Consider the following 27,851-nt stretch of genomic DNA (forward strand, 5'->3'; position numbering starts at 1 on the left):
GGCAATTGCTCCAGTAAAAGTTGTGACCAGTGACCTCAGATGGATACACAGGAGACAAACTCAAAAGGCCAACACCACACCTCTCAAACACAAACCATGCAAAATAAGACTGCCATCCATTTTTTTTTTTTAATTTTAATAGAGGCATCAACAAGAGTCCTTTTTCTCTGATCCTTCAGGAGTCTTCCTTGGGCTGACAAATGCCTAACACTCTCCAACTCCTTTTCAACTCAGTCTCCCAAATGAAAAGGTAATGCATAGCAGGAGAGGCCTGGATAATGGTGCTGCCATCTTGTTCCCATTCTCTAAAACCATCCTGAAAACACTGACTTCTTTCTGAGGTCCCACAGGACGGGGTGCTATGTGAGTTGGATCCGAGGTAAGAATCAGGACATCTGGAAAGGGTGCAGCCAAGCATTATGCAGCAATCCTCACACTTAAAAAGCTCTGGCTGGGAACTAGCATGCATTTTTTTTATTATTATTTTTCCCAAACATCTAGACAGGCTCAACTCCAACTCCTGGTTGGACTTTTTTTTTGGGAGATGTCCCAGCCTGGAAATTGTCCTGGAGCTGTTCCAATCAATGTACCCTTGCAATCCACCCATCCCCTTTATTTTCATTGTGCTTCTTGTCTCTGTCCCAGGACTCTGTGCCTTCCCAGCTACCTATTGCCTCCTGGGTGCCGAGGAAAAAGGCTTTAAAAATGCATGCTTATGCCAGGTGGAAATGTCAAGGCTAAGAGCAGTCTGTTGTCTCTGGGTGCTATCTGAGAGACCATTAGTGGCTTTCCCCTCATTTCTGTGCTGTGTTTTTCAGCTGGGTGGTGGCGTGCCTGCTGGCGTGTCAATAAGTGTGGACATCCGTGTGCCTGTTTGCCTACCGAGGTGCTTCAGCCTCAGCTCCTCTCTGAACTCGTAGGTGATGAGGCTGGGTTCTTTGGTGCACAGGTGGGCGTAGGCGTCCGCTAAGGCCCTGACGTGGGGGATGGTGAGCTCTGTAGGGCGCAGGGTGGGATCCACATCTGCCCTGCGCATCATCTCCTCTGCCAGCTCAAGGCGACACGCCTCGGGGAACAGCATTCTGGGGGAAAAACAAGAGCGAGACAAAAGGAGGATAATGAGTGTTGCAGCATTCAGGTTGCTTTAGTATCCTAACAATCATGTAACTTTAATAGCATTATAAAATTCAAATGGAAAAAATTACCCCTCAGCAATTATTTCAAAAAAAAAAAAATCTGTGAAGTTAATTGAAATCACACAATGAGCTGGGATCACTCATGAATTGTTAATGCCACACCGCCATGTTACACAGACACGGGATGCAGAGATACTGAAACAAGAGGAAAAACTCAGCTGGCAACTTTTCAATCGCAAGAGGAGGGTAATCATTTCTAGTTTCAACATTTTTCCTTTTTTTGGCTTTCACCCTTAATGGCCCTCCGGCATATTCATTACTTAGAAAAGATGAAGTTGGGAGAGCATTTATGTTTAAAGACCTTCCAAACCTAAGATGCCCTTGCGTGGGCTTTCACTGTGAGTCAGTGCGCAGTAGCCCATGCCGGCCCGTCTCCCAGGCTCTGCAGTACAGATGCTTTCTGGGCGCTTCAGTGCTGGTGCCTCCTCTTCAATCTGGTGCTGCCGCCGCCAAACTGCTGCAGTTACATAAGTTAGGCTGCTGCCTCGTCTTCCAATGCCACCTCAATGACTCATAATTGCTGCTCTCTTTCACACAGCTCGTGTTCTTTTGTTTTCTGGGCCTACGTGCGCTTCCAAACAGGCACGGGGGCGATGGGCAGCGCGCACACGCGTGTGGGTGTTTGTTATCGGTGGTTTTCAATAGAGCTCCGAGGGTGCTTGGATGTTCACACTTTGGTTTGCTGAAGCTTTTAAAATTCATGTTTATGTTCATTTTTAAGCGTGTGTGTGTGAGAGAGAGAGACAGTAGCAGAGATACAGAGAAGCAAAGCTAAAATTGTTCTAATTAATTGTGAGATGAAGACTCCACTGTCAGACAAAAGAGAATGGAGAAAAATGGAAAAGAGAGAATGGTTGATGAGACTGAGCCAAAACTGAAAGACAGAGAGAGGGGGAGAAAGAGAAAGACAGAGGGGAAAACAGAGCTAGGCCTTCCACACTGTATGAAGTAGTAAAATAATGCTTACTCAATTCCTTTACGGCAGTACTTCCTACGGAACTGGAAAATGTTCCTGACGACTTTCTCCACTAGCTTGAAGGGCTGCTGGATCTGGGGTTGAACCAGAGGGGTGAAATGAACGACTCCAACGTCCACCTGCACACACACACACACACACACACACACACACAGAGGAAAAACAAGCAGCAGGGGGTTAGCACAGACCTTATAACTTGATTGCGGTGTACTCTTGCGAATGAGGAAAAAAAAATAGAGGTGCAGATAGGTGCAAGGAGAACTAAAAAGGGAATGAGGTATGGAGAAAATGCTAGGGAGACAGGCAGGCTGGCTTACAGAGGGAAGAGACGGTGAGATGGACAGAAACAGTGAGACCGAGAAAAGAGAAGAGAGGAAAAGCACAAAACAAGATGACGCAGCGTAGCTGGCTGGCGAGTCGGTTCCGGTTGCCACAGTAACACCTGTGCAATGGACCAAAGAAACGGAGCCTCTCTCTCTCTTTCTTTCTTGTCTATCTCCCTGTCGCTGCGTCGCCACCGAGGTTCTTTTTATACCTATGACCCCGAGCACTCTCCTCTTCCTCGCCGTGTCGCCGCCTCTCCTGCTCTCACTGTTTCCACTCGGGGTGAATCTGACAGAGCAGAAATATATAGATCAACCAGCGGGTACATCAGGCAGCCGCAGTGCTGATGTGCCGCTTTGTGGTGGACTCGGGGGACACGGGCTGTGCTAAAGTTTGCTATTGATTCTCTTATATACCCTCTCTTCCCTTCCTTTGAGGAAAAAGTTAATAAAAAAAAAGAACATATGAAGGTCATGAAATCTCGTCCCACTGGACGTTGGCTGTGTAAACCTCAGTTCACTGGGTATGTTCTGAAGTAGGAACGGGGTGTTTGGAGGTTCAGCTAAGCGGGATGAACCCTCACTTGGGTTAGCAGGAGATATTAGGGGTCTGTTGGTGGTTGTTGCGGTGGGAGTCTTGGCTCCACTTCCTCGCTAGCTGCCGCCTCCCGATCCCTCCTCTGTCAGCCCTAAGCCGATATGACAAACTGTTGAAGTAATTGTGCCAGACTCAGCAGAGCCTAGCCCTCTCTCTCTCTCTCTCTCTCTCTCTCTCTCTCTCAGATCACCCTCTCTCTCCCTCTAACTCCCGAGCACATATACATTCACGCACTGGCTTTGTCTCCCTCACTCTATCGCTCGCTCTCCTCTAAAGGATCATCTACTCTCCTTGTTTCCCGAAGGCCGCAATGGGATCTCAAGATCCGCAACACATAACCAGATGACCTTTGCCATCTTTGCTGGATATGCAAATGTGTTGCACTTGTTGGTGGGGAAAAAAAAGCATCATCTTTATCTGAGGTAGGACTTGGATGGTGTCTCACATGACAGATTTCACTTCGGCTCTATCAGGCTAAGGGGCTCCAGAACAATCAGCGGGGAGATCCTGTACTGTGTGTGGACCAATGGCAGAGCCGGGCGCTGGGCAGCAGAGCAGAGCGGCCGTCTATCTGTCCGTCCGTAGTTGGTAATAGCCTTATTTCCCTGGTGAGAGAAGAGTGCTGAGAGGGGCCACTCACTGACTGCTTGACTGGAGTGACTGACAAGGGGGCTCCGGGGAGCAACGTCAATAGTGTTGGTGGCGGCTCACTCATCCATTTGCATGGAAGAGAATTTGAGATCTGCAAGTGGGATGGAGCGTTTTTGGCAAAGGGAAATACGAGCTGGAAAAAGAATGCAGATGTAACACACGCATGCAGGTATGTAAACGGTGAAGAGGGCAAAGATGAAATGGAAAAAGTGTAGATTTATGAACGCAAACACAAACGAGCCCACGCGCAAAAGCAACCTCTCTATCCTTATCTTACACACATACAGGTACAGCGAAAGGGCATTTCATTTAGCACAACAGCCCTCCTGTTGAGACAACATGCCCTGAGGAGCTCCTCGCACATCCTTGAAGCCTGTATTTCTGGACTGTGTGACTCACCCTCAATTCACAGCTGCCTTTTGTTTTCCGGGGCTAGGGGCTGGCGAAGATAATTGGGGGAGGAAAAATAAAGTGGTCCAAGGACGTGCAATGGATCTCTAATGAGCTAAGATTCTCTTTCTCCCGCGCGCAATGGTGGCGTCGGCCGACAGTGCTTGTAAACCGCAGCGCTATCTCGTTTCAGATCTATAGCTCCCTGTGTAGCCCTGGCTGCTGCCTCGCTTTCCTGCCGCAGTGGCGTGTAGTGGGACAGCGCTGGTGGAGGCTGTTTGTCTCATCAGCGCTCTGGGCTACACGCTGTAACGGTATAGAGAGCTTCAAACTTCTGGGTTAGGTTCGATAGGAGATGTTATGACACACAAGGATGAAGGAAGTTACAAATTTATGCTGAAAGAGAACGTGCAGCTGTTGTGCATAGTCGAGTCTGCTGCTAATTTGTGTCATGTGGAACACAGCCTGACATTCTTAGATGACTTCTGTTCATGGTTTATTTGTTGAATCAGTGAGCATTGGATTATTCTAGGTAAGTGTAATATTAATGAACTAAACATATAACATTTCCCATCACACATTAAATGTGAAAAGGTACCTCTCGATCGAGGCAGGTGTTATCATGAGCATTTAGTCTGGAAGAGAGGCCTGCATTATCAAAATCTTTCTTTCACATCAACATGAAGGTTGATGTTGGTCAGCATTTAATATCTGGATGCAGTATTGCTTCTATCAGTGTTGTAGTGATGCAAAATCATATCACCATCTGTTAGGAAGAAGCAATAAAAAGGAACACCTTTAATTTCACTCTCTGCTGGAATAATTAGGCCATTTGTATTCGGTACCTCATGATTTAAGAGAGGGGCATGGGGGAAAGTCGATATTGGAACTATACAGGCAGCAGCATTTCAGCCGTCGGCCTGTCCAAGTCACTTTGCCGCTATGATTTATAGACGGCCTTGCTACACGGCTTCACTCGGTAGCGCCGCTGTAATATATCCCGCTCCCTGCCATTAATCCTTCCCTTGATAACCTCAACATGCAAGGAAGCTCTATCTTAAATCATGCGCCGCCGCCCGGGCCTTCCACGAGGGTGCTGTGAGCATGGCCCCCTCCACCCCACCAACCTCCTCAAATACTCTGCATCTGCGAGGAGATCCTGAACTGGGGCCGCAGACTGACACATTGACCTACCTGACAGCCTTAATATTTCCCTCTTGCTCTGACTCTCATCCTTCATCACTGTTTCTCTGTATGGGTGGCAGAAGTGATCCTACAAAGCAGAGACCGGAGATGCACTGAATGTAATTAGGTTTTTGTGGGCTCGTGCAAAGCGTGCTGTTTAAGAGGAAGAAACAAGCAAATAATAACCCCCCATGATTTCTAGATTAATTCGCCCTCCAAATTGGCTTGTTACATAAGGATCCATACTCGAGCCCATAAAAATGCCTTACTGTCTCGCACTCTCAATCTGGCTAATTTGGGCCTAAGGTTTTTGAAACAAGGACTTCAAACATTTACATAGACTTTGAACCTGCTTTTCCTCTTGCATACTTATATGGTATGCTAAATCATCTAATAAACCAACATGCACACCTTGCATTTCCATTTAAAACGTAGGCGAGAGCATCTGAAAAGGGCAAAATATAACAATCTCCATCTAAAAGTGACATGTCTGCTTGTGTCCACAGCTCAAGACCTATTGTGACCCACTTAACTACAATATTCATACCTCTACAGTTATATATTACCATTTTTCATGTGTTTGACCTTCCCAAAGCTCAGTGGGAAACTCTATTACCCCAGTTTTGCACTGTAGTTCTCCAGCTCCCCTTGCCCATTTCCACCTCCGACATCTCTTTCTTTGTGAGTCGTTGCCCAATGGCGTGTGAGCAGTAATTTGTCATGTCCCTCTAAGCGTAACCAAGATGAGATGGCAGGGCCCCGGGGCGCCAGCCACTATACCACCTGAACAACCAACACTTGGTCTTACATAATGCCAGGTTCTGAGCGAGAGCAGGGGGATGGAAGCGGCTATATACAGCCAGGAAATACAAGACAGAAAAGCCCACTAAGATCCCACACCAAGGGAGAGGAGCTGCATTAATCATGACAGTACCTTGAGAGGACAACCTCCATTACATCAGTGGAGGGAGACGGGCTCCAAGAGAGGAGAAGGCAGCAGTCAGTGCCACTGAATCTACTGGACTGCCGTTGCTAGAGGGGTTGCTGAGGGAGGGATTTGGCTTCCTGTGCAGGCAGCCCAAGCGAACTTCCCATGCTCTTAAAATCACCCTGGGCACACACACTGGAAAAACCAAGACTGTAGCCCGAGTCTCTGACATGTTAAAAATCTTCTGAGATGCTTTCATCAAAGAAAAGTCTTGAACTCTGCCAAGAACAATGGAGCAACTGAGTGTGAAAAGAGAAAACAAAGACAATGTGTAAAAAAAACAAAACAAATTTAACAACACTGTCTATAGTCCAGTCACCGTTTTGATAAGATATGTAAGGAAAAAAAAAAAACACTCATAAATGCCAATGCCATGATTGTGTCAACATGAGTCAGTCTTAATGGGGCAAACATAAGAGACTCTTAAATCAAGCCAATGCTGGCAACTTCACAACATGTCACAAGTGTTCTGCCTCTGACAGGTTTACACATATTATGCATGGTGAAAATAGACATGGACGGCGCCAACACAACACGACTGCACTGACAGCGATATCACAGCTATCACACGACACACTGGACCTCGACTGTGAATAAACCACCTTTGCGAGATGATGAGCACAAAACCCAATTACACACAGGGGAGGACATAAAAGAGGGAAAATGCAAATTGAACAATAAAACCCCCCTCATGTGGGCAGAAAAGGAGAGTGGCTGTGGGTCCGGCTGTGCCTCGGAGCTATGCTGCGGAAAGGGCAGAGAGCTCGGCTGCGAGGTGATAAAATAAAGGGGGCCATGCTTATAATAGCCTGCCATGTCTTCACACATCACCGCATCGCACATCTGCACTCACCGGGTATATGTTAACTGCGCTTTGCTCTCCTCTACCTCACCCCCACCTTTTTCTCTTTTCCTTTGGTCCCTACCTTCTACAGTCTATTTATTTATTTACTTCTCCCTCCCACAGAACAACAACAGCATCAGCACATAGGATCTCATTGGCTACGAGGAGACAACTCACACGTGCCTTACTGTAGTGTGGCTGCAGAAAACTGGAAAAATTTCTCTCGCTGCTGTAGTGATATCCCACGTGGGGCTCTAAGAATGTAGTGTTGAAGGTCAGCAGCAGCACTGAACACCTGGTAACACCGCTGTGGCGCGCACTATTGTCTCTATGCTGCCGGCCGGACCTCATCTTAAGAAAGAGTCTCTTAAAGGTTGTGTACAGGGGGAACAATGGGGGGATGGAGAGAGCAATGGGCCATATTAAACAAACGGATCAATAGCTAAACAAATCAATCACCGACAGCCTATGTAATGTAATAGCCTCACATCACGACAGCCAGTGCTGGGTCATTATATTGTACATGGGGGGTTGGCAAAATAATTTCCTGAGGCTGGCTGTTTTTTGATTTGCCCATGCAGCAGAATTACCGTAACACACATCTGCGTTTTCAAGGGTACTGCGTCTATTAAGTCCTGTGTAATTTTTTTTCCCTCCCTCGCTCATTTTGTCCTCTTTGTCATTCATGAATCAAGGCCGTCCTAGCCACTCCCTCCCCCCAGCTCCATGTCCTCTACAGAGGATGAGATGCAAACATGGGGGTAGCAGCTGTGAGTTTAGCCTCCTGTTGACTGATGCCTGATGAAGATGACACCCCGGGGAGGGTCAGTTTTGGCGTGGTGGGCTACACATGCTCCTCTGCCCTGTGGACTATTGCATAAACAACAGAGACACCTTCAGAGGACAGACGTCTGACCAGCTAATCTGGTCATAATGATAGCAGCTTCTTTCCCCCTTCCATCTTGATTAGATTATCCTTCCCAGTTGTGGAGTGAGGCGATGTTTGGAAATGTTATCTAGATTCTGCATCTTGGCGGTTTCATATCTTCTGACAGCAGCAGTACCCTGTTATGGTTGCGGAAGAGCTCAACACAGACATGGGATGGATTATATTATAATTTTGCTTCTCATTTTTGCAGTGCACTGTAAGAGGAGTTTCTGGATTTTGCCCCCAGAAACAGAAGTGAGTACAGACAAACAAAAACAAGAAAGTCTCACTCACATAGCCAACCTAATTTTGAGAATAAATCATACATAACAAAAACGGCCATGCAGTTTAGTTTGCAAGAACACACATCTAGCACATTCAACTAACACATTTAGAATTATATCAGCATTTCATGCAGTTGGATTTTTTTGTAATAATTTCAAGTATTATTATGTAATTTTCACTAAAATTCATTGTTTGGAAAAATGTAATGTTAAAGACTTGACTTGACATGAAAATATAAAACAGCTGATTTCTGGCCATGTTAGTTAGAGTAAAAAGAGTACTTTTTACTCTCACGACACGAGCAAAACCATATGAGGGAAAAAAAAAAAAAAAAAGTGTATTTTTTTTTTTTCCTGGGCGGCAGTAGCACTGCTCCCAGTCCCGGCACCATAATGGGGCAAAGGGATGAGAGGAACATTGGATATTCACATTATCTGCGCTCCTCGATTATTCACAGGAGAATTTCCAGGCTTTTTGAATTTAAGACAGGACGTCAAGTTTCATTGTGGAACGGAAAAGCGACGTGCCTTATTTCTGTATTCAGTAAAGAAATGTTCGGCTCACTACTTTCCGGTGGATGAGCACTCCGTTACTTTTAGAGTAACGAGTCCGACGGTGATTGTTGACATGAAACAAGGAGACGGCGATAGTAGCACAGCAGTCGTGAGCAGCACTGACTGGCCGCCTGACTGAGGCGGTGGGTTTTGCCGTAGTGAACTTGTGGTTCTGACGTAGAGAGTCTATTCTCCAGAAGAGAGAGAGAGAGAGAGAGAGAGAGAGAGAGAGAGAGAGAGAGAGAGAGAGAGAGAGAGAGAGAGAGAGAGAGAGAGAGAGAGAGAGAGAGAGAGAGAGAGAGACGGCTATTTCTCACAGGCTCCTGTCGAGCATGTGTGGTCCATAGAGCTGGGATGTCCTCTCATAACGTTACACTGTTGCTAAGGAGATGGATGGCTTGAATGGACCCGTGGTGCGGGCTGAATCCTCCTCGCCCCCTCTCCATCGCACGGTCTTTCAGTGTGTGTCTGTGTGTGTTTACAGGAATCACTGCGAACTACGTGACGCGTCACCGCCAGCTCTGCACCAGCCGGGGTAAGGGATTATTTCAACACCGCTTTTTCCTCTTGCAACATAAACAGTGAACAAATTGGTTGAGATTAGCCGTCGCTTACTCTGAGCGGCAGCGATGTATTTCAAGATGAAAAATAAATGGATGAATTGGCTTCGAAGTCCGACAATATCACCGTAATAATACAAAAGAACTGTACAATTACAAAGTTTTAATATAGCGATTGACGAAAATGTATCTGATTATTTCATTGACAATATTAATAAATATCAAACTGGGTTAAATATGTAGGCTCGGTTTATTGGCTATACAGCACTGAAGTCAAAGTGGTAGAATAACCTTATATGAGTGGGGTGAGGGCACTGCAGCTTTAAGTCCACATAGCTTTTGAGCATTGCAAATGCCACAAACTCATTTCTGCCTCTCCAATAACAGCTCTATGGGGCGCCAGTACGGGGAAGAGGAAGGCAAAAGGCAGCGCATAGAAAATGCACACATGCACAAGTCCCAGTGTCTTGCTTACCAATAGTCAGAGCCAGCTCTTATTGTCTGAGCTTCACGCTGTCCTTTGTTTCCAGCAAGAAAAGTCTGTGCTTGTGTGGGGTGAGTGAGGGGGGAAAGGAGAAGGGAGAGTGAGGGGAACTACTCAATTCAATTTCTCATTTCTGTCTCTCTCTTCCAGTCCAGTGGAGCCGCAGCCAAAGAGTTGAGGAGCTGGGGATTTGACTGGCAGCTGGTGTACTACCAGGGGAGGGGAGCGAGGCGGCTGGGCAGAGGGTCGAGGCGCCTGGCTGGCGCTGGGTGAATGCTGCCTGACGAGGAGACGGGCTACGGCAGCAGCAGCAGCAGTAGCAGCATTTACGTGAAAAGGAGGATGGCGTCCACGGGCATGCAGATCTTTGGCTTTGTCCTGGCACTCCTGGGCATCATGGGTGCTATGGTGGCCACTCTGCTGCCCAACTGGAAGGTGAGCGCAGATGTGGGCTCCAACATCATCACAGCCATCTCCCAGATGCAGGGGCTGTGGATGGACTGCACATGGTACAGCACCGGCATGTTCAGCTGCACACTCAAGTACTCCGTGCTTTCACTACCTGCCTACCTGCAGACTGCCCGCACAACCATGGTGCTGTGCTGCGTACTGGCTGCCATGGGCCTCTGCCTCGCCTCACTGGGACTCAAGTGCACCCGCTGGGGTGGGGGACGGCGTTCTAAAAGGCACGCTGCAATTGCCAGTGGCGGCTGCTTCGTTGCTGCTGGCTTCCTGTGCCTGGTGCCCGCTTCCTGGTTTACCAACGAGGTCATCACCAACTTCCTGGACTCCAGTGTGCCCGAGAGCAATAAGTTTGAGCCTGGGGGTGCTGTGTACGTGGCCTTTGTGTCGGCAGGCTTCCTCTTTGTGGGGGGGTCGATCTTCTGTATGTCCTGCTCGGGGAAGAGACATGGACCCCAGGACCTGGTCCTGCTGCCCCCTCCTGACAAACTCCTGCTCCAGCAGCAGCAGCAACAGCTGCTCCAGCAACAGCAGCAGGAGCTCCAGCACCAGTACTGCTCCCTCTCACCATTAGACAATAAGACTGGCTACAGCCTGCAGGACTATGTGTAATGAAGGAGCCTTGCACGCGCCCTGGCTAAAGGGGGATCAGCCTGGGGGGAAACCATCACGGCTTATATTATACACCAGGCTCTGCTCCAGATGGAGGTGGAGAAAAATAGGAGAGAGGAGGGCAACGACTTTGAATCCGTTTTTCTCCTCTCGTATTTTCCTCCTTTCATTTTTTTTCTGTTCTGCAAGCACAAGCAGTGAAGGTATTCCCTAAGCAGCGCCTTGGAACAGAGTGCGAATGTGTAAGGCGCCAGGGTAAGGCGCTGCAGAAGCGGAGGAAGCCGCTAAACAAATGCAGATATCCTTCATCAGTAAATCACAGAAGAGTACCCTGGGGAATGGATTAAGCAGTTAAGGAAGCCTTCCGTGTAGATTTTTTTTCCTTGCCAAAGGTTTGAATTGAAAGAAAAAAAAGCAATCATTTAGCTGCTATTTACAATCATTTGGTACCCTCCCATTCAGCAAAGTCGGCAATATGATGCCTCAAAGAGGCAGCAGTAGGTGGAAGCCCTTTCATAGCAAGCCATTATAGTTTTTCATATGCTCATCCACTAGAATGCTAGGTGGAACTGATTGAAAATAAATGGTCATATTTTTGTTAGCTTCTAGAATGATGTTGATATTTTGCCTCTAAAGCATGCTGTGTGGAGCCTGTCTGTGTATTAATACAGCAGAATGCCTGGTAGAAGACTGAGACGTAGCCACACAATGCCTGTGCCTGAAAAGCTGTAGAAACATTACCCTGCTGAAACTGTTCAAAGAGGACTGTCAGGGGGAGTAGATGTGGGCTGCTGGGCTGGAGATGAGACAGAAATGCAGACAAACAGATGCCTGCTTCTCTCCCTGCAGGTGGAAATATGAGAGAGATGGAGAGAAATTGATAGAGAGAGCTTCAATTCTCCCACAGAGTGGACTCTCTGAAATGTTGCTTTCCTATTTCCATCCAAACAACCTGTCTTCTCTAAGTAACAGCTATCCATTCCATGATGCATATTGTAGAGGGCACACTTGCATACAGATTACACCCACACACGCACACACACACATACACAGATAACACAGACACCTCCAACCACAGACATACATCCATACACTCATGTGCTCACTAAACCCTCAGACATAAAGGCATTTTTGCATGTGCTTTTCACTCTCACCATCCACCTCCACAGTGCCATGGAAACGGAATCCGCCACCCAAATATCTTTATTGTCTGGTGGTCGGTGCATGTCAGTCAGTGACTCTCAGGTTGTTTAGGGGGGCACCCCTCTCTCTCCATGGTGCCATAAGCTTTCTGCAGAGCCTCTGTTCATGCAGGGCTACTTTCACTAATCCCTCTTATTAGCTGGTGACATGAGGCAACATCCCTCAGTTACTTGGACAGAGGTTTTGGGAAACGCTCTCTCCTTGTTGTCCGCCGTCATGGTGTCTGTGACATGAATGAAAAGATGGGTGATAGTGCAATGACAGAGCGAGAAACAGACAGACAGGCATGGAGAAAGAAGGTTTCTTGAGTCATGGTCGACTGAGTAGCTGTGTGGCAAGCAGCTAAAAAAGGTTTGAGTCACTCTCCATATGTGACTTGTTTTTCAAGTGCGTCAGCAGTGCGCATATGCTACTGGTCTGCACCTGCAGAAAGGTCTCGGCATCTTAAGTTGCAGCCACTTGACGATGCCGCCGTTCCTCTTATTCCAACCTGTCAGTCTTTCTTTTACTCACTCCCTCTCTCTCCTGCTTGTGTCATGTCAAATGGATCTAATCGCTGACAAGACAACACTGATACATGTTGAAAGCATGCCCTCCCAAAACACACACACAAACACACACACACACACACACACACACACACACAAAACATCCACCTACTCATATGTCAGTAGTACTGTTACGCTTTCGCACAGTCGTGTTCCTGAGTGTGTATACTCTTTTTCTGAGAATAAGGGGTGGGAGGTATGTTGTTTCTGTGCAGAAAAGCCTGCGCCAGTGACAGGCCTTGGCAGTGATGTATAGAGCTGTGCATTCTCTCTCCCTCTCTCTCATAATCATGCAGTTTCCTAGGGGAGAGCAGATGGCTGAGCCCAGCTCGCCACCTGCAGGCTGCTGCCGGCACACTGGGGGCATCTCTGCGGGCACCACTGCTGGGCCTGGCAGCCCTCTAGGGCCAGGTTTCTACCCCACCCTGACTACTCATCCTGGCCAGCACAGACTATAGCCAACAGAACTGGCCTCCTGACAATAACTCACTGCCCAGGCACCATAACCAATGCAATAAACAAAGTCAAGAATGTGCCATGTCCTCAACCAATACCGACACGTTATGCGTTTCGAGAATGTGCCAAATCGTTTCATGATGACAAGTTTTAATACAGTCTGGAGTTCCTTTGGTTTATTTTTTTATTGCATTGTTTGTAAATGAATTATACATTAGCGAATGTTTTATGGATTTGTGATTTCTTCTGCCAGACTAAGTCTCAAGTCATCTAGATGCTTGTGTATAGTCCGATGCAGCTTTCGAGGGTTATTTTCAATCCTCATTGTTCCTTATTTCCCAAAGCACAATATGCCTTCAATGGGCATTTAGGCTTATGCGTGTTTCATTGGGGAAGACTTGAGTATGGGATTTTCTAAATAAAAGAAATCTTTGTTTCAGGATTTCTTGTTCATTGTAGGTCTGCAGATTACTGTACACAAGTATCTAAGCTACTAAGATCTCTTATTTGTTTTACTGAGGGACCAGGTTTCCCTCATACATGTATGATTTCAATATAAGATACCATGTTCATACCATATCTTCTTTATAAGAAGACTACTCCAATGCACCTTTGCTCGTGTTAGATTGTTTGGCAGCAGTTTCTTTCAAGTGGCTGAGCATTCCAAGCTTCCAGGACCAGTACAAATGTACATACTACAATTGGCACTCTGGAAAAAAGTGATCTATTTCTGTCTGATAGGACTCAGTAGGCAAACAGGAGCTGGAGATTTCTCTTTTTCTGTGGTTGTGCAGCTTGATCATCAGCACACCATTTCATTAGCTCATAAATGGCCAGAGTGCAAAGTGACTAGGCCCTAAATGTCTAAATGTGCAGCTCTCCTGCATAAACCAAGACGAGAATTATCATTTTGATAATTGCAGCTTATTTTTGTGGATGCTTTAGCACTTCTTACTTTGCCAGAGCATATTTATGATGATGAACAATTCACAAGTTCTGGTACCATTGTCTCAGTGTGCTTGTGCAAGTAGTTATATTTTTTACCAATAAAACTATTTTGTGGAAGCAACACGCCTTTATAGTCTGTTTTGTGTGTTTGTGTGTGTGTGTGTATCTGATCAGTAGGGGATGGCACTCATCTTCCTGCCAAATCTACAGCTTTTGGACAGTACAGGCTGTGCTGAGTGTAGTCATGCAGGCTGTTCATAATGTTGCTATGAAGCCTCTACAGTCTACACGGCACCCAGGAAAACAGCTCTATTGGTGAGAGGGAAAGAGGTTTCACTCGAACTAAAACATGTATATATAAAACATTACCGACAGTGTGTAAATGGGTTTTGGAAAAGGAGTTCTGCCTTCAATACCATACCCAGCTTTCTCCAGTCATTCTTTATTGAGATAGAAGCTTCAGAAAATGCATGGATGAAATAATAACAACCTCCTTGAGAGTTTAAAGGGAATGGGGAGGATCTCCTGTCTGGTGTATCTTACTAAACGTCTTGAGCTTAAATGACAACATATAGGCTAGAGCCTGAATTATGTGCAATTAGAAGGATATGGTGAACAAGAGCTGGTGGATTTTATCTGCATAGAGTGAGCAAGATTTTAAGTTGAACAAAGAAAAGAAAATACTCAAGTGTGAGAGTGTGCAGAAAGAGCAAGAAATTCCCAGGGAGGTCAAAGAGTGGCAACTACAATTTATCACTAACAAGAGTCAATGAAATTAACAACACAAATATAATCAGTTGAACAACAAATACAGCTCACTGGGGAGAAGAGAGTAAATTCTGCAACATCCCATTCTTCAGTGGAGCTTCATAAAAATCACCATCGTCTGCGTCAAGCTTTCCTGGCTCCAAATCAGCCTAACATAAACAAGAGGAATGCCAAGACTGACAAAAATGACATATCCAATTCGAAGAGCAAAGCAAATTCCGTTTTTGTTCCAGACTACAGTAGTGCTATGCGAAGATGTCTTCATCCTGTTGCAGGCAGTGTACTGTACGGTATGTTCTTCAAGAATAATATATGTGTCATGAAGCCTATACACTGCAGATAGAGAGCTCTTATTAAATAGTTACTGTCCAAAAGGATCTGCACTCTCATTACAGTTGATTAGAGCCTAGCAGTCTACAACACCCGAGTGAGAATGTGCTTTCCTGAAACAAACATGGATTATTCAAGGCTCTCCCTCGTTCTCCCGCTCCTCTTGGTTATGCAACAAGAGTGGAGATCAAATAACTACTCCTCTCATGGGGAAACGCTAATAAGATCCGCTCCTCTGTGTATTTAACCTACATTTTCCATCAAAGGCTTTCACCCTGAGTTGCTGCTGTGACAGATCTGGAATGTGGGCTTAGATGAGGGGAGGTGAGAGCTTTTGAACCTTGTCAATTCCAGGCAGGGGTTAATCACGCTCTAAGCCCGTGGATATAGCTTTTCCCTGAGCTTCCCTACCATGTCAGAGTCACAGGTCGTTTCTCTGACCTGTAAATGACCACCGGAACTGGTGTTTCCGAGGAGCGAATGCAGAAAAAGAACAGGTACGATCGGTGCAGCAGGTGTGGAAGACAATGCAATGATGACTACACACAGGAGCACTAATCCACTCCACAAGTCATGCTGGCAGGTGCAAAAAAGCAAGATGGATAGTAAAGCAATGCCAAAGAACCCTTAGACCGTCAGTCATCAAAACCCCATTAGCATAACTGCAGTGCTGAACATACAGTGAGCACCCGAATCGCTCCGGTATGTCAACATACTTAATGCAAGGCTCTTTGTTTTGGACAGGCATCATCCTCATGAAGGTTCATACTGGAGATATAATGCGGCCATCAACACTGGGTGAGAATGACCTTCCTTTGGCGGAGCCTCTCTCTCCCCTGGTCCCCGTGCTCGTGCGAGGTTGGGGAATAATAGCGATGACCTTGGCTGAGCTGTAAACTGCTGAGAGAGGCAGTATAGGCTATGGGGATGACAAAAGGGGAGCTTGTAGGAAAACAATACACTCTGACAGCTCAAAGGAGCCCCTTTAATATTTCAGCTCTAAGCATCAGGAGAGCTTGTGTTGCTGGGATGATTCAGTAGGCTGGAGGTGAGGGAGGCTAAATGCGATAGCGTGTGGACATTGATACATTTTGCCAACTTTCTATCTGCAAATGAGCCATTAGAGTATTGTTAGTGGTGTTTTGAGTTCACTTTGATCTCACTGCAGGGACACAGTCACTGAGAGCAGAGCAGCACAATAAAAAACTAAAAAAAAAAAAAAAAAAAAAAGGTAAAATAGCTGCCCACAGCTTAATTTCTCATACACATACAAAGCCCCAATGCAATCAACAAACAATTAATTATTATTTTTATGCTTATGACAGCTCTTCATGTTTTTTTTTTTACACTTATGACAAAAAAACAATCATCAAATCCAATCTGCAGCCCCTCACTAAACAGCCAGCGATGAAGTCATGAAATTACTGAATATGGAGTTGAAATTGGAGCTGTCAAAAAACATTTCAAGTTAATAGCTTATGGATTGATCCCTCGCACCGTTGTTACAGCTGGCTTATTTTCACAGACTCCACTTCATCTCAGGGTATCGCAGCACCACTGGCGCTTTACTTTTTTGAAGCTGACCTTCTTTTCTTGGGATCTGGCCAGGGTTTTAGCATTAGTTGTCAAAATACCTGGATGTTTTCTTGGCATGCTCACTAAACAGCGCTGAATTTGCTAAACTCTGAGGGCCGGCTCTCAAAGAGGCCGGGACTGTTTCTTGTTAGGAGGAGCAATAGATCTCCAGAGATGTTCATAAGCCAAATCTGCCAACCTCAGTATTTTGTTTAAGGGAAGAACAGGAGGAGAGTATTTTTAGCTTTCTTTACCTTGGGTCTGTGATGTATTGAGACCAAGCCTTCAGGCATTTACCGAGCCGGCACGAGTCTTTGAAATAACTTTCCCTATACTCTTGATACCACGTTTGACCCCGTTTACTGGATAGGAATAGGTCTAGATGAATTGTGTGCCTGTGGAGTGTGTGGCGGGTGGTGAGACAGCAGTGCAGCCACACTGAATAGATATTCAGTGTTACTGTTGAGGGAGAGCTGGGCCACTTCAGGTCACGGAGAGGATATCCATCACTGTGCCTGCCACTGCGTTACAGTGGACAAAGGTGGGTGACATTCAGCACTGAAATGGAGCCTTGAATTTCATTTTATTTTTTCATTTTCAAAAGGAAAAGATTCAAAGTGACATTACAGATGTTAAAAGGTGTTACATTTAAACTGGCCTGACTCAGTTAGAACTGGTTTACCACAGGTTGCTGTTATGCAGCACATTAAATGAAGTGAGCAAGATGGTATATGCCTAAGTGAGTTGAATCAGTGGTTGCAGGTGTGCTTCCATGAGATAGTGTTTATATGCCTGTTTAAGTGTATGTGAAAAAAAATTATCTCTTACCATAGTTGTTTTTGTAAGCCAGTACTGGAATAAGAGCATGTGAAACTGAACTAGTGATGTGTCCCTGTCTTGTGTCTTGGAAGTAGAGCAGTAAGCGAGAGGGAAGTTATTGTTTTGGATCTAAAAGTAGCATTTAATGACTAGATTGCTCATGTATTTCTAAAAAGTCAGGACACTAGGATATGACAGTGCAGTGCAGTGGTGAATCCAAAGGAGAAGGTTGCCATGGATCTCATAAGCTCTATTGTATAGTCTTACTATTGGTTCAATGGTTTCCTTTGTGCTGAGGAACCAGAGGTTATTTTCAGAGGGTGCAATTTCTTTAATACTGGAAATAACTGCTGAGAGAGACATGAGAAACCACTTGCTAAAAAATATCACCCTCTGAACCCAAACATGTATGCTAGATTTTCACTGCACTAGTCCAAACTCTCCCTCACAACACAGCCATTATAGATGCGCAATGCAGCATTAACAGATTTAATTTAGGCTCTGCTCATCTGGCCTGTGGTCCTCAGCAGAGGATTGTGTACAAGGCAAACATCTGTAGGGCTCCCGTCCGGTGAGCCTCGGCTGGTTGGTGGGCGATGTCTGATGCAGCCATTACTCAGACAGGGCTGACGACTGGCCCAGACAACCATCTGCTGGAGGTACGCCTCACTCTCCCTCCAGATCGATCTCTGTCATGAATCTGTCTTCGGGCACTCCTTTACCTCTCCACTCGCGTGGAGGAGGATTTGCTGTATTCAGCTTTCCTTCCATTCCATATATCCCATGCATTTCATATATCACTCCCTTTCCGTTCACTTACATCCATTCCCTGTCTCACCAATAATTGCTTCCATTCCTCCTCTTACTGGTATTTTAATTGAGTCCCAGTCTCTCCACCCCCCCACATCCTAACATTTACGCCATTTCTTTCCTAGTCTCTCTATTCCTCTCCTACTATCACCACTTCATCTCCCACTCTCCCCCACACCATCCTCCATTTCTTCCTCATCATTTCATATGAATAACGTAGTTCTTATTCACGAAGCAAAATGTGGAGACCTCCAGGAGCTCTGCGGGAGAGACAGCGGTCTGCGCGTGATGGAGTGTCTATTGAGCGACTTATAGACCTGTCTGTGACAGACAGAAGCTGATTTTAATCACATTCTGTCAGGAAACAGAAAGCCAACGAGGCAGGGAGGCGGGGGAAAAGAGATGGGGAAATCAACATACACTCTTAGCTCTTTGCAAATCAGCTATTTTCTATGTAAAGAGGCAGTGAAGATGGATCTGGATAAGTGGATGTCCATGTTGGAGATGCAGATTCCTTGCCGACCCTTTGCACAGTGTGCACTCTAAAAGTCTTTAACCACCATAGCCTGTAGCGACCACAAGTATGACAGAAGAGCAGTTTCTATTATCTATTTTTATTTCTATATGAGATATTTTCAGATATCTATGTAAAGCTGTGAAGGGCAGAAGCAATTTAGAGATCACTCAATCTGTGTATGTGAGAATTAAGAGAGGGCATGTGACTAATAAGGGAGGGGAAGCTGGTGTGATCTGAAACAGGACAGACCTAGGGCGCTCTGAGCCTGGGGGAACACCATCAAAGCAGCCAATCACTGTTCACAGAAACCTTCAAGGACAATCTCAGTCACTCAATGTGACAGAGAGGTGCAGTCCGGGGGCGAGAAGAACAAGACAGACTAAACAGCCAGGAGAAAGGCCTATCTGCTCACCGCACGTCAATATGGGCCCCAGTAGCCGCTAATGTAAAATGGATTCAACATTTCCCTTCTCATTACCCTATCAACTAGAAATGGCTCGCTCCTATAGGTGGAAATCAACCAACCAATCAACCTGCGATTCCCCTTCCCCCACTTTTAACTGTTGCTATTTTCTCATCATGGTAATTTGGAAAGGTTCAATGATTTCAATGCATTTTTTAGGGCTTTTTGTGGCTGGCTCTTTGTTAGCACCGATAGCACTGTTTTTTTTTTGTTTGTTTTTTTTTTTTTCAAAAAAATCAGCGTGAAGGGGGTCAGCTACTAATTGCTACATGTTTAGCCTGCATAGCACCTGCCGCCTCTCATTTTGTTTACCACGGTGTGTGTGAGAGCTGCAGTTAGCGGTGTGGGAGGAAGCATCGAAAGCCGGCTGCAAACCACCGACACATTTTCTGAGAAATGATAGCTCATCGATACAGGCTCAAGATGACCTGTTCCTTCAAACTGCAGGAAAGACATGATTCACACTCCAAAATATTGAACTTCAGGTTCGGGCATGACTAAGACATGTCAAGAGCAGACAAAAAGAAAGGACGATCGTAATTCAATTCGAACAAATCCCTGTGCATTAAGAAGACAATTAGCGATCCCAAAGCTACAGAGAGAACAAGATAATACCAACAATTAGAACACTGAGCCGATTTGTTGGCTACATTGCACTGACTAAGAAAAGCACACACACACTGAGAGAGAGAGAGACAAAGAGTTTACAGACAAAAGCTTTGGCAGTGTTACCCACATATTAATAATTATAAAGTATTACTAATCTGCCTAAAACAGGTAGAATCTAGCTGTTAAAATTTCTATATGCTGCTTATCTTAGCTATGTAGATACTGTGTGAACACCATCCATGATCCAACATCTGCTTTCTAGCTAGAGCACTCTCTAAGAAATGTACAGCAGCACCACCCATGACAGAGCCGGTGACCATTACAGTTTATACACTTGAAGCTCTAACAGTATTTTCTAAATCCCTTTATGCCTTAAGACAAAATATGGGTCAGGTTTGCCGACAAAACCACTGCTTTGGGTGTAAGCCAATATTCATGTAAGTCCCGATTTCAATTCCCATTCAATCAGCCCAGGACTTTGTCCCTTAAATAAGGAAAGGCATTTTTATTGTCAAACAATTCTGTATAATTACTCTGGTGTGTACTCATAAACAAAGCAGAGCTAGAGAGCGCTTTATGAATTATAATACATGACTTAAAAATAAAAGGGGGAATTCACAATGGGTATGATAGCATTAATGTACTCCGTGTGCTCTCTGACATTTTATAGGACATAAGCAGTAGGAGGCATTCTAATCAAACAACCATCATCTCTCCTAATGATATCAATTCTCCCAAGTGCCCATTAAAACATTTAGTGGGGGGAGATGGTCTGCATTGGTATGCATATGTCAGCAATTAATCTAAAAGTGCAGGCATGTGCATGCAGGACCGATGTTTGCTTCACAATTATGCATAGTTGATGCATGCAAACGTGCACACAAACACACTATATGCACACTCAAAAGACAGGCAGCCATGCTCCAATCCATTAGGCTACATTCTGACATACACACAAACATAAGACTCTGGAGAAAGAAATGCACAGACTATATAAAAGGCGGCTGAGTGTGATGAAATAATCATTGGGAGCCATCTCTTCTAAGAGAATGAACAATCAGCGCTGGTCCCATTCACTCTGCTGCCTCTTACTCCACATAAGGGATTAAATATTTACCAACAGTGGGCCTCCTAAAGAGCCACGACATCTTCATGGGACCCTCAGTCCATTTCTGACATCAACCTAACGCCTATCCTTTAGTTCAGGAACAGAAAAACATGGTTTCATTTGTACAGGGATGTAAAGGAGCTACTGAGTCTTTGACAAGTAGTGCGCCATATCCATCTCAAAATACAACCAGGCAGAGAAGCCTATTAACTGGCAATGATATTTCAAATTTTGAAGCAGTACTTTTATTTTTTTAATGCCCCCCTTAGTGCTAATAAAAATCCTCATTCTTAAAATAAAAAAAAAAACCTTGCCATCTCATGTTACATAAGAGGAAACGCCTTTCTTTTGCCGATGACACGCACATGAGCCAAAAAGAGAGCTAGGGAGAGAAATTGGGCCTAAAAGAGAAGCAGGCCCTCATTACAGGGTGCAGTGTGATCGTGCCACATCTCAAATACCCACCAGGCATCATTACAACCCAGAAAGGGTCCAAAGACAGCACGGAGACAACAGTGATTCAACACAGTCTTAATGAAGCCTTGAAGCAGGGAGGGCGAGAACAGATGAGTGATAGAGACATGATGAGGGACTATGATGGGAAACATGGGACCAGAGGAGGAGGAGAGATTAGACGTGAGGAAGGTGCCACTGTTATCTCAGTGTGGGAGGCGTGCATGTGTGTGATTCCGTGCATAGTTTGAATGCAAAACTGTGTTTGTGTGTGGGTGTTTCTATCCACAAGTGCTGTCATGATAGCTGAAATTACAAACCACTGAATTCTGTATTTTAAGAACATTCAGTACTTTTAACAAGTATACTTTGTCCTTTGTATATGTATGGATTTAAATAGTTAAAAGAAGATAAAGGATAAGAAAAAAGAAACTGAACTGTAGCAGCACTGGAGCGTTCTTATTTACTGAGGCACTGTGGCAGTATTAAAAATTTATCTTGGTATTGGTTGCGTGACGACAATGTCATCCAATGTGTTGATGAGCAGCACAGGAGGGAACATCCTACCTCAGGCTTGGGGACGAAGGCCCGTCCGGGGATGGTGAAGCAGCTGCGGACAGTGCAGAGGTACTGAGCCATGATGGACAGACGGCTCCTCTGTCTGCTGCCGGTGCTGGCCGTCAGCCTCTGGATGGACAGCCACAACAGCTTAGTGTTAAATAATGCACGATCATTAAGACTGGGTTACTTGCTGGGGTCACATAGTGCTACTTTGAATCTGCACATCACGACCTGGGACTGGATGTACAAACAAGGTATAGGCAAAAAAAAAGCCGCTTTCCTCAAAAAAAAAAAAAAAAAAAAATCAGTATACTGTGAGAGCATGCATACATCCACACACATGCTTCATATCATGCGTACTCATACTTCTTTTGAGATTTAATCTTGTCAGAACACTATGTGCAGTACCTCACTGGGTAATTAATAACGATGACAACATTTAGATATGTGCATTATCATCTGCAGACATGACTTTTATTCTAACTCAAGTGAACAGGTTTACGTAATGCCACCGTGTTCTTCAGTCAGATGAAACAAAAACAGTGCACATAGTTGATCAGAAATTAGGCTATTGTAGCTCCTGGTAACAAAAGTGCGTAACACCACCATGGCTACGTCGGTGCTAGAACTCTGAGCTTCTGGCCGACGATGGCGGCTGGCAGTTATGTGTGTTGACATCCATTTATAACTACCTGGGCATGTTTGACTTTTGCATGTGCACACAATTTCACAAAGATTAATGATGTATAACATGGAGCAATGTGTACACAGGGTTTTAAAAATGTAAAGCAGGGTGCCCTGGTGGTTTACCGTGTAGAGCGTGTACCTCGTAATACTCAGGCTAAGCTGCAGCGGCCTGGGTTGGAATCCGGCCCAGACCCTTTGCTGTGTGTCTGCCTGTCTGTCTACCCTGTCTTTCCTGTCTCTCTCTACTGTGACAGTCTAATAAAGCAGAAATGCACCCCAAAAAATAATCTTTAAAAAATGCAAAACAAGTAATGTGTGTGCATGTTTCTGTGCAATATACATTTTTTCCATCTTGAATCTACAGTATTATGAATCTGCCCCCTGATGTCTCATACATCCAGAAATGTCAGTAAGATCTCAGAGAATCTGAAGCAAAAGAAACATTACAGAATTATAGAAATAGAATTGAATCCTCCTCTTTGTAATTTTACTGGCCTAATTCATATATATATATATATATATATATATATATATATATATATAAAGAAAATAGAAACTTGTGCTGCAAAGCCTGGGAGGCAAAGTCTTCAAAATAGTCAGCATATGAGTCAAGGTGGGGTGCTCTTAAAGAGAAATACCAAATATCCAAACCAAAATGAGGCCATGCCGGGCTATCTTCAGGCATTTCAAGAAAGTTGCAACTGCACAGCCATTACACCATGCTATATATTTTGTAAAAGATTAATAAATTAATAATGACATAATATTCTTCTATCAAAAAACTCTGAATATGTATTTGACAGATGGATACATTAATTACAGGACTGAGGAGCTCTGATAGTAAAGTTTTGCTTTTTTCAGCTGCTTGCTATGATTAATTGTAGATGAACAAATAAATAATTGGTAATCAATACTGGTCATATCAACTATTCTCTGCTACAGTGTTTTTATACGGCGGTGCAAAGATAAAAAGTATCTCAAAGTCAAGTATAACCAGGCTTAATGCTATGATGTTCAGTTTTTTTGTTTCAAACTTAGGACAAATGCACCATTTAATGTATTATACTTATCCTATAACTATATTCAACCTATAACTGAATCTTTCTTTAACTACATATTCAGAAAAATTTATTAAGACAAGTGCAAAAACATGACGTTTCGAGCCCAAATGCTCTTCCTCAGACTCTAATGATACACAAAACCAACAGACTTATATAAGGTGTTCCCAGTCACATGGCAATTAGACACATTAAGATCAGCTGTGTTCAACGAACAGGGAGGTGGTCACCTGACCATCACACTACCTGTATTAAAGTGCACCATCACTATTTATAATATATTTACAGTGCAAAGCCAGGAAAGATACACATAATCGGATCAAATCCATATCATTACTCAATATTAAATATAACTCATTTAAGAGTGGGGCAAAAAAGCCTCCAGCCATTAAGACACATAGATATGGTATGAATCATTATTTTGGTTCGGTGTATAAAAAAGTACCACCTTAACAGTACACAATAACAGTATGTAAATGTCTATAAATAAATAAATAAATACATAGACCCTGCAAAATGAGCCTAAACATGTACCCAACACAAGAATAGAATATGAGAAAGGTGACCACCTCCCTGTTCGTTGAACACAGCTGATCTTAATGTGTCTAATTGCCATGTGACTGGGAACACCTTATATAAGTCTGTTGGTTTTGTGTATCATCAGAGTCTGAGGAAGAGCATTTTGGCTTGAAACGTCATGTTTTTGCAGTGTCTTAATAGATTTTTCTGAATGGGAGCTACAGTGTGCAGGATCTTTATCTTCTTCTATGGGCTATTATGTTGATTCCAGCACCTGGCCAAAGTGGTTTTTGGATGTGCGCACCTTATCTTTTCTCTGAGTTTAACTACATATTCCCATTTAGATTTACAGCAAGTCTCGATGAGGGAGAGTTGGTCAAGAGAGCAACGATAAAAGCACAAACAGACATAATAAATATGTTCTTGCCCTAGGAGAGATGCTTTTCTTTGTGCATTAGTAAAAACTGTGCCCACATTAAAAAGTAAATTGAAGCTCACTCACCTCTGCCACCTCTTTCTGGAAAGTAAGTGTGAGTCGGGTGCGCCCGTACATGAAGGGCCCTGTCCTGTTTGCCATGCTCTCCAGCCACTTGATGATGAGAGGAGTTGCAACGCTGAATGGGAGATTCCCTATGATGTGGAGATTTGGTGGGTCTGTGATGCAACACACACACACACACACACACACACACATTTGTTGTTTCACAAGTTCACTGTTCAACGCTCACACATTGCAGTATTTGGTAACAGCTTGTGAAATGTCATGTTCTCACCGTGTTCCCATGGCTTAGTGATATTTAACGGGAATCCCCGGTCCATTCTGTAGGTGAGTATGTCCCCGTGGATGATCCTCAACCTCCCTGGTGCTGCCTCAGACAACAGCTGTGGACACGGATATCATAGAACAGACATTAAACATGCACAATCACCTTGCCCTGGTGCCTTTAAAAGCCTGGTTCAGCCTCATAATCAGTGTGGCGGCTGAGTCGTCTACCTTTAATCCAGGGATGAAGCGTGTATCCTTCTCCACCACCAGCAGGTCTTTGGCACCGGCATTCAGGATGGAGCGTGTGAGGCCCCCGGGACCAGGACCCACCTCACACACATGCGCCCCCTTCAAACTGCCTGCCTGACGCACCAGTTTGTCTGGAAACACAGATAACTGACGCTCAATTCATTTAACTAATATTGTTGTGCGCAATTTGGTGGACTCATGCACCATCGATATTAGACCGCACTGCTATCGAAGCTCTCCATCTATGTCTTGCTTATCTAAATTGAGACTAATAGTGTGTGATATTCCAATATCTGTCTGCCTCTGTGTGATGAAGTTGAGGTGGATTAATCTAACACACAGTCACCTTGTTCAAGGACACCAGAGCAGATCAGGCCTGCACTGCATCACTGATAATCACATTAGAGCACGAGCTCTGCTTTGGCGGCAAACAGTTGACTTGGTCTGTTCACATTAGCAGGAGATCCACTCAGCCTCGCCCATACAGAAAAGCCTGTCCATTTCAATGTCGATGAACAAGCCTTCTGTACGGAGCGCTGGGCGATCAGGTGCAGTGGATGTGAACACACCGTTGTGTCCTCAGTGTAGACACGGGAGCAAAGTACAGTGGCTAGCAGGTGTTGGTGCATTGCAGATAGAGAGGGGGAAGAAAGCCTGAGGCAGGCTGACTGACCTATGAGCTTCATGTCCAGTAGAAAGTTCTGGGACAGCTGTTTCTCAGCTCGCAGGTTGTACAGCTTTATCACCTCGCCAATGGTGGGCAGGGGAGGCAAGCGGAAAGACGCCACTTTCCCAGAGGCAGCCATAATTCCAGTGTGCACTGCGGAGAGTATGCACAAGAGATGAGAGAGAAACTATGACCAATCGACTTCTTTGGTGGCAGAGACAATTTGAGCTTCAGAGGTATAAATGTCAAAGCATTTGGTGAAAAAAAAAAAAAAAACACAGTATGAAAGTTGTTTACTAAAAATAACAAGTAATAATGAAAATAATAAAATGTCAGTATTCTTAGGTGTTCCTGTACAGAACTATGCTTTGCAACATATATCTATTTATATCTATAGATACATATTGAACGGCTGCAAGAGCAGAACTGAGAGCCAATACGTACATGGAAGGCTACTGTGTATGTTTTGTCATTTGTGGTTACAATTAAGATTCCTCAAAATGATGTATAGGCTTTCTTTACCTTTAACATTTGAAATCAACACATTCAGCACTGCTGTTTGCCCACAAGGAGGTTGAAAACCAGCATGACAGAAGAAACACAACACTGTGTAACCCTATGGCTATCTGTCAGCTCTGGAAAACATTAGCAGTGCCGATCACTGTCTTACCAATTCAGAACTGAAATCAAATATCAACATCAATGATCAGCGTGCTCATAATGCTGGCAATGTTATCACTGCGGTGGCTCATAACACGATCTCCTACGCCATCTAGTGGTTTTAAAACAAAGCTGCAAGTAGCATTGACACAAATGAACAAAATGAGTACAAAAAAATCCGTAACAGCCGCTCATTCATTTCGCATTTAAAATAATCACCATTTTTGAAGACACTGACAGTTTAGAGGTAGGTTACATCATTAAAAGCTCAAAAGCAGTTTAATTTGAAGTGATGAACTCCACAGGGTCATTTATGGCGTGCTGTGCTTGAGTGACACTAGCTGGATAATGTACTTGTGTTTATCTGCGACGACATGCTTTAATAATGGCTAACATGTAAAAAACAAAGTTGAGTGATTAACTTTAATGTGCACTGGCTTGTAACAGTATAACTCTGGTGACTTAGTCGTTAGCTGTCAGGGCTAACGTTAGCTTGACAGTTAATGTGTTTGTTTGGGCTACAGGGGAAAACAACATTTGAATTTAGGCGGAACCGGTCCCCATGTTTCGAAACATTAGCGTACCCGCTCTAAGAAGTTATGCACCAAATAAAATGAGGACACACAGTAAATAATGTACAAACATTAACCCACGTTGCTCACCAGTGCAGAGCTGAATTCCTCCTTTGCGCTTCCGCTGTCGTCATTTGATTGAAGTCTAGTTATCCAATGAGCATGCAAGAACTATAACCTCAACCAATCAGATAGGAGAAGGCGGAATTTTGCTTTGCCCTTGGACAACCGTTTTTTTGTTGATGTAATACACACCGCAGCCAGCAGAGGGAGACATTTGCAGCCAGAATGAGTGATTATGCGGTGTTGTATTTATTTACAGTAAACACAAATAAACACTATTGATTGATGTATTCCCCGAGGAGCAAGTCATTCTAGTGATGCCATTATTCATCCTGACTACACTTCTTTTCTATGCAGTGCACAACTATGGCCAACCTTGAAAAAAAAAAAGAAAAAAAAAAAGCAC

General features: G+C 44.5%; 2 protein-coding genes across 4 annotated transcripts; one reads left to right on the plus strand and one right to left on the minus strand.

The window, feature by feature from the left end:
• Window positions 1-60: 60 nt before the first annotated feature.
• Window positions 61-27,542, minus strand: tfb1m (transcription factor B1, mitochondrial). 3 transcript variants are annotated; one of them, XM_030044182.1, is made up of 9 exons: window positions 27,473-27,542; window positions 26,157-26,303; window positions 25,463-25,614; window positions 25,242-25,350; window positions 24,971-25,122; window positions 22,211-22,330; window positions 2,164-2,291; window positions 883-1,082; window positions 61-395 (listed from the first exon to the last, which is right to left on the minus strand). In XM_030044182.1, the coding sequence occupies exons 2-9, from the start codon at window positions 26,287-26,289 to the stop codon at window positions 226-228; spliced, it is 1,164 nt and encodes a 387-aa protein (XP_029900042.1). In that variant the 5' UTR covers window positions 26,290-26,303; window positions 27,473-27,542; the 3' UTR covers window positions 61-225. The 3 variants fall into 3 exon arrangements, with proteins under 3 accessions (XP_029900042.1, XP_029900043.1, XP_029900044.1); XM_030044183.1 differs by having other exon boundaries at window positions 27,464-27,506; XM_030044184.1 differs by lacking the exon at window positions 61-395 and having other exon boundaries at window positions 452-1,082.
• On the plus strand, window positions 10,175-11,036 carry LOC115354032 (claudin-20). Its single transcript, XM_030044186.1, has one exon. The coding sequence runs from the start codon at window positions 10,236-10,238 to the stop codon at window positions 11,034-11,036; it is 801 nt and encodes a 266-aa protein (XP_029900046.1). The 5' UTR covers window positions 10,175-10,235.
• Window positions 27,543-27,851: the final 309 nt, after the last annotated feature.

The sequence above is a fragment of the Myripristis murdjan genome, chromosome 22 (assembly GCF_902150065.1).
Source record: "Myripristis murdjan chromosome 22, fMyrMur1.1, whole genome shotgun sequence".
NCBI lineage: Eukaryota > Metazoa > Chordata > Actinopteri > Holocentriformes > Holocentridae > Myripristis > Myripristis murdjan.

Coding starts and splice junctions, on each gene's coding strand:
- LOC115354032 (XM_030044186.1), top strand. CDS start 10,236: ATGCTGCCTGACGAGGAGACGGGCTACGGCAGCAGCAGCAGCAGTAGC.
- tfb1m (XM_030044182.1), bottom strand. CDS start 26,289: ATGGCTGCCTCTGGGAAAGTGGCGTCTTTCCGCTTGCCTCCCCTGCCC. Junction 25,351..25,462: donor GCTTCATCCCTGGATTAAAG/GTAGACGACTCA, acceptor CCGTGTCCACAG/CTGTTGTCTGAGGCAGCACC. Junction 2,292..22,210: donor CCTTCGTCCCCAAGCCTGAG/GTAGGATGTTCC, acceptor GTGTGTGTGCAG/GTGGACGTTGGAGTCGTTCA.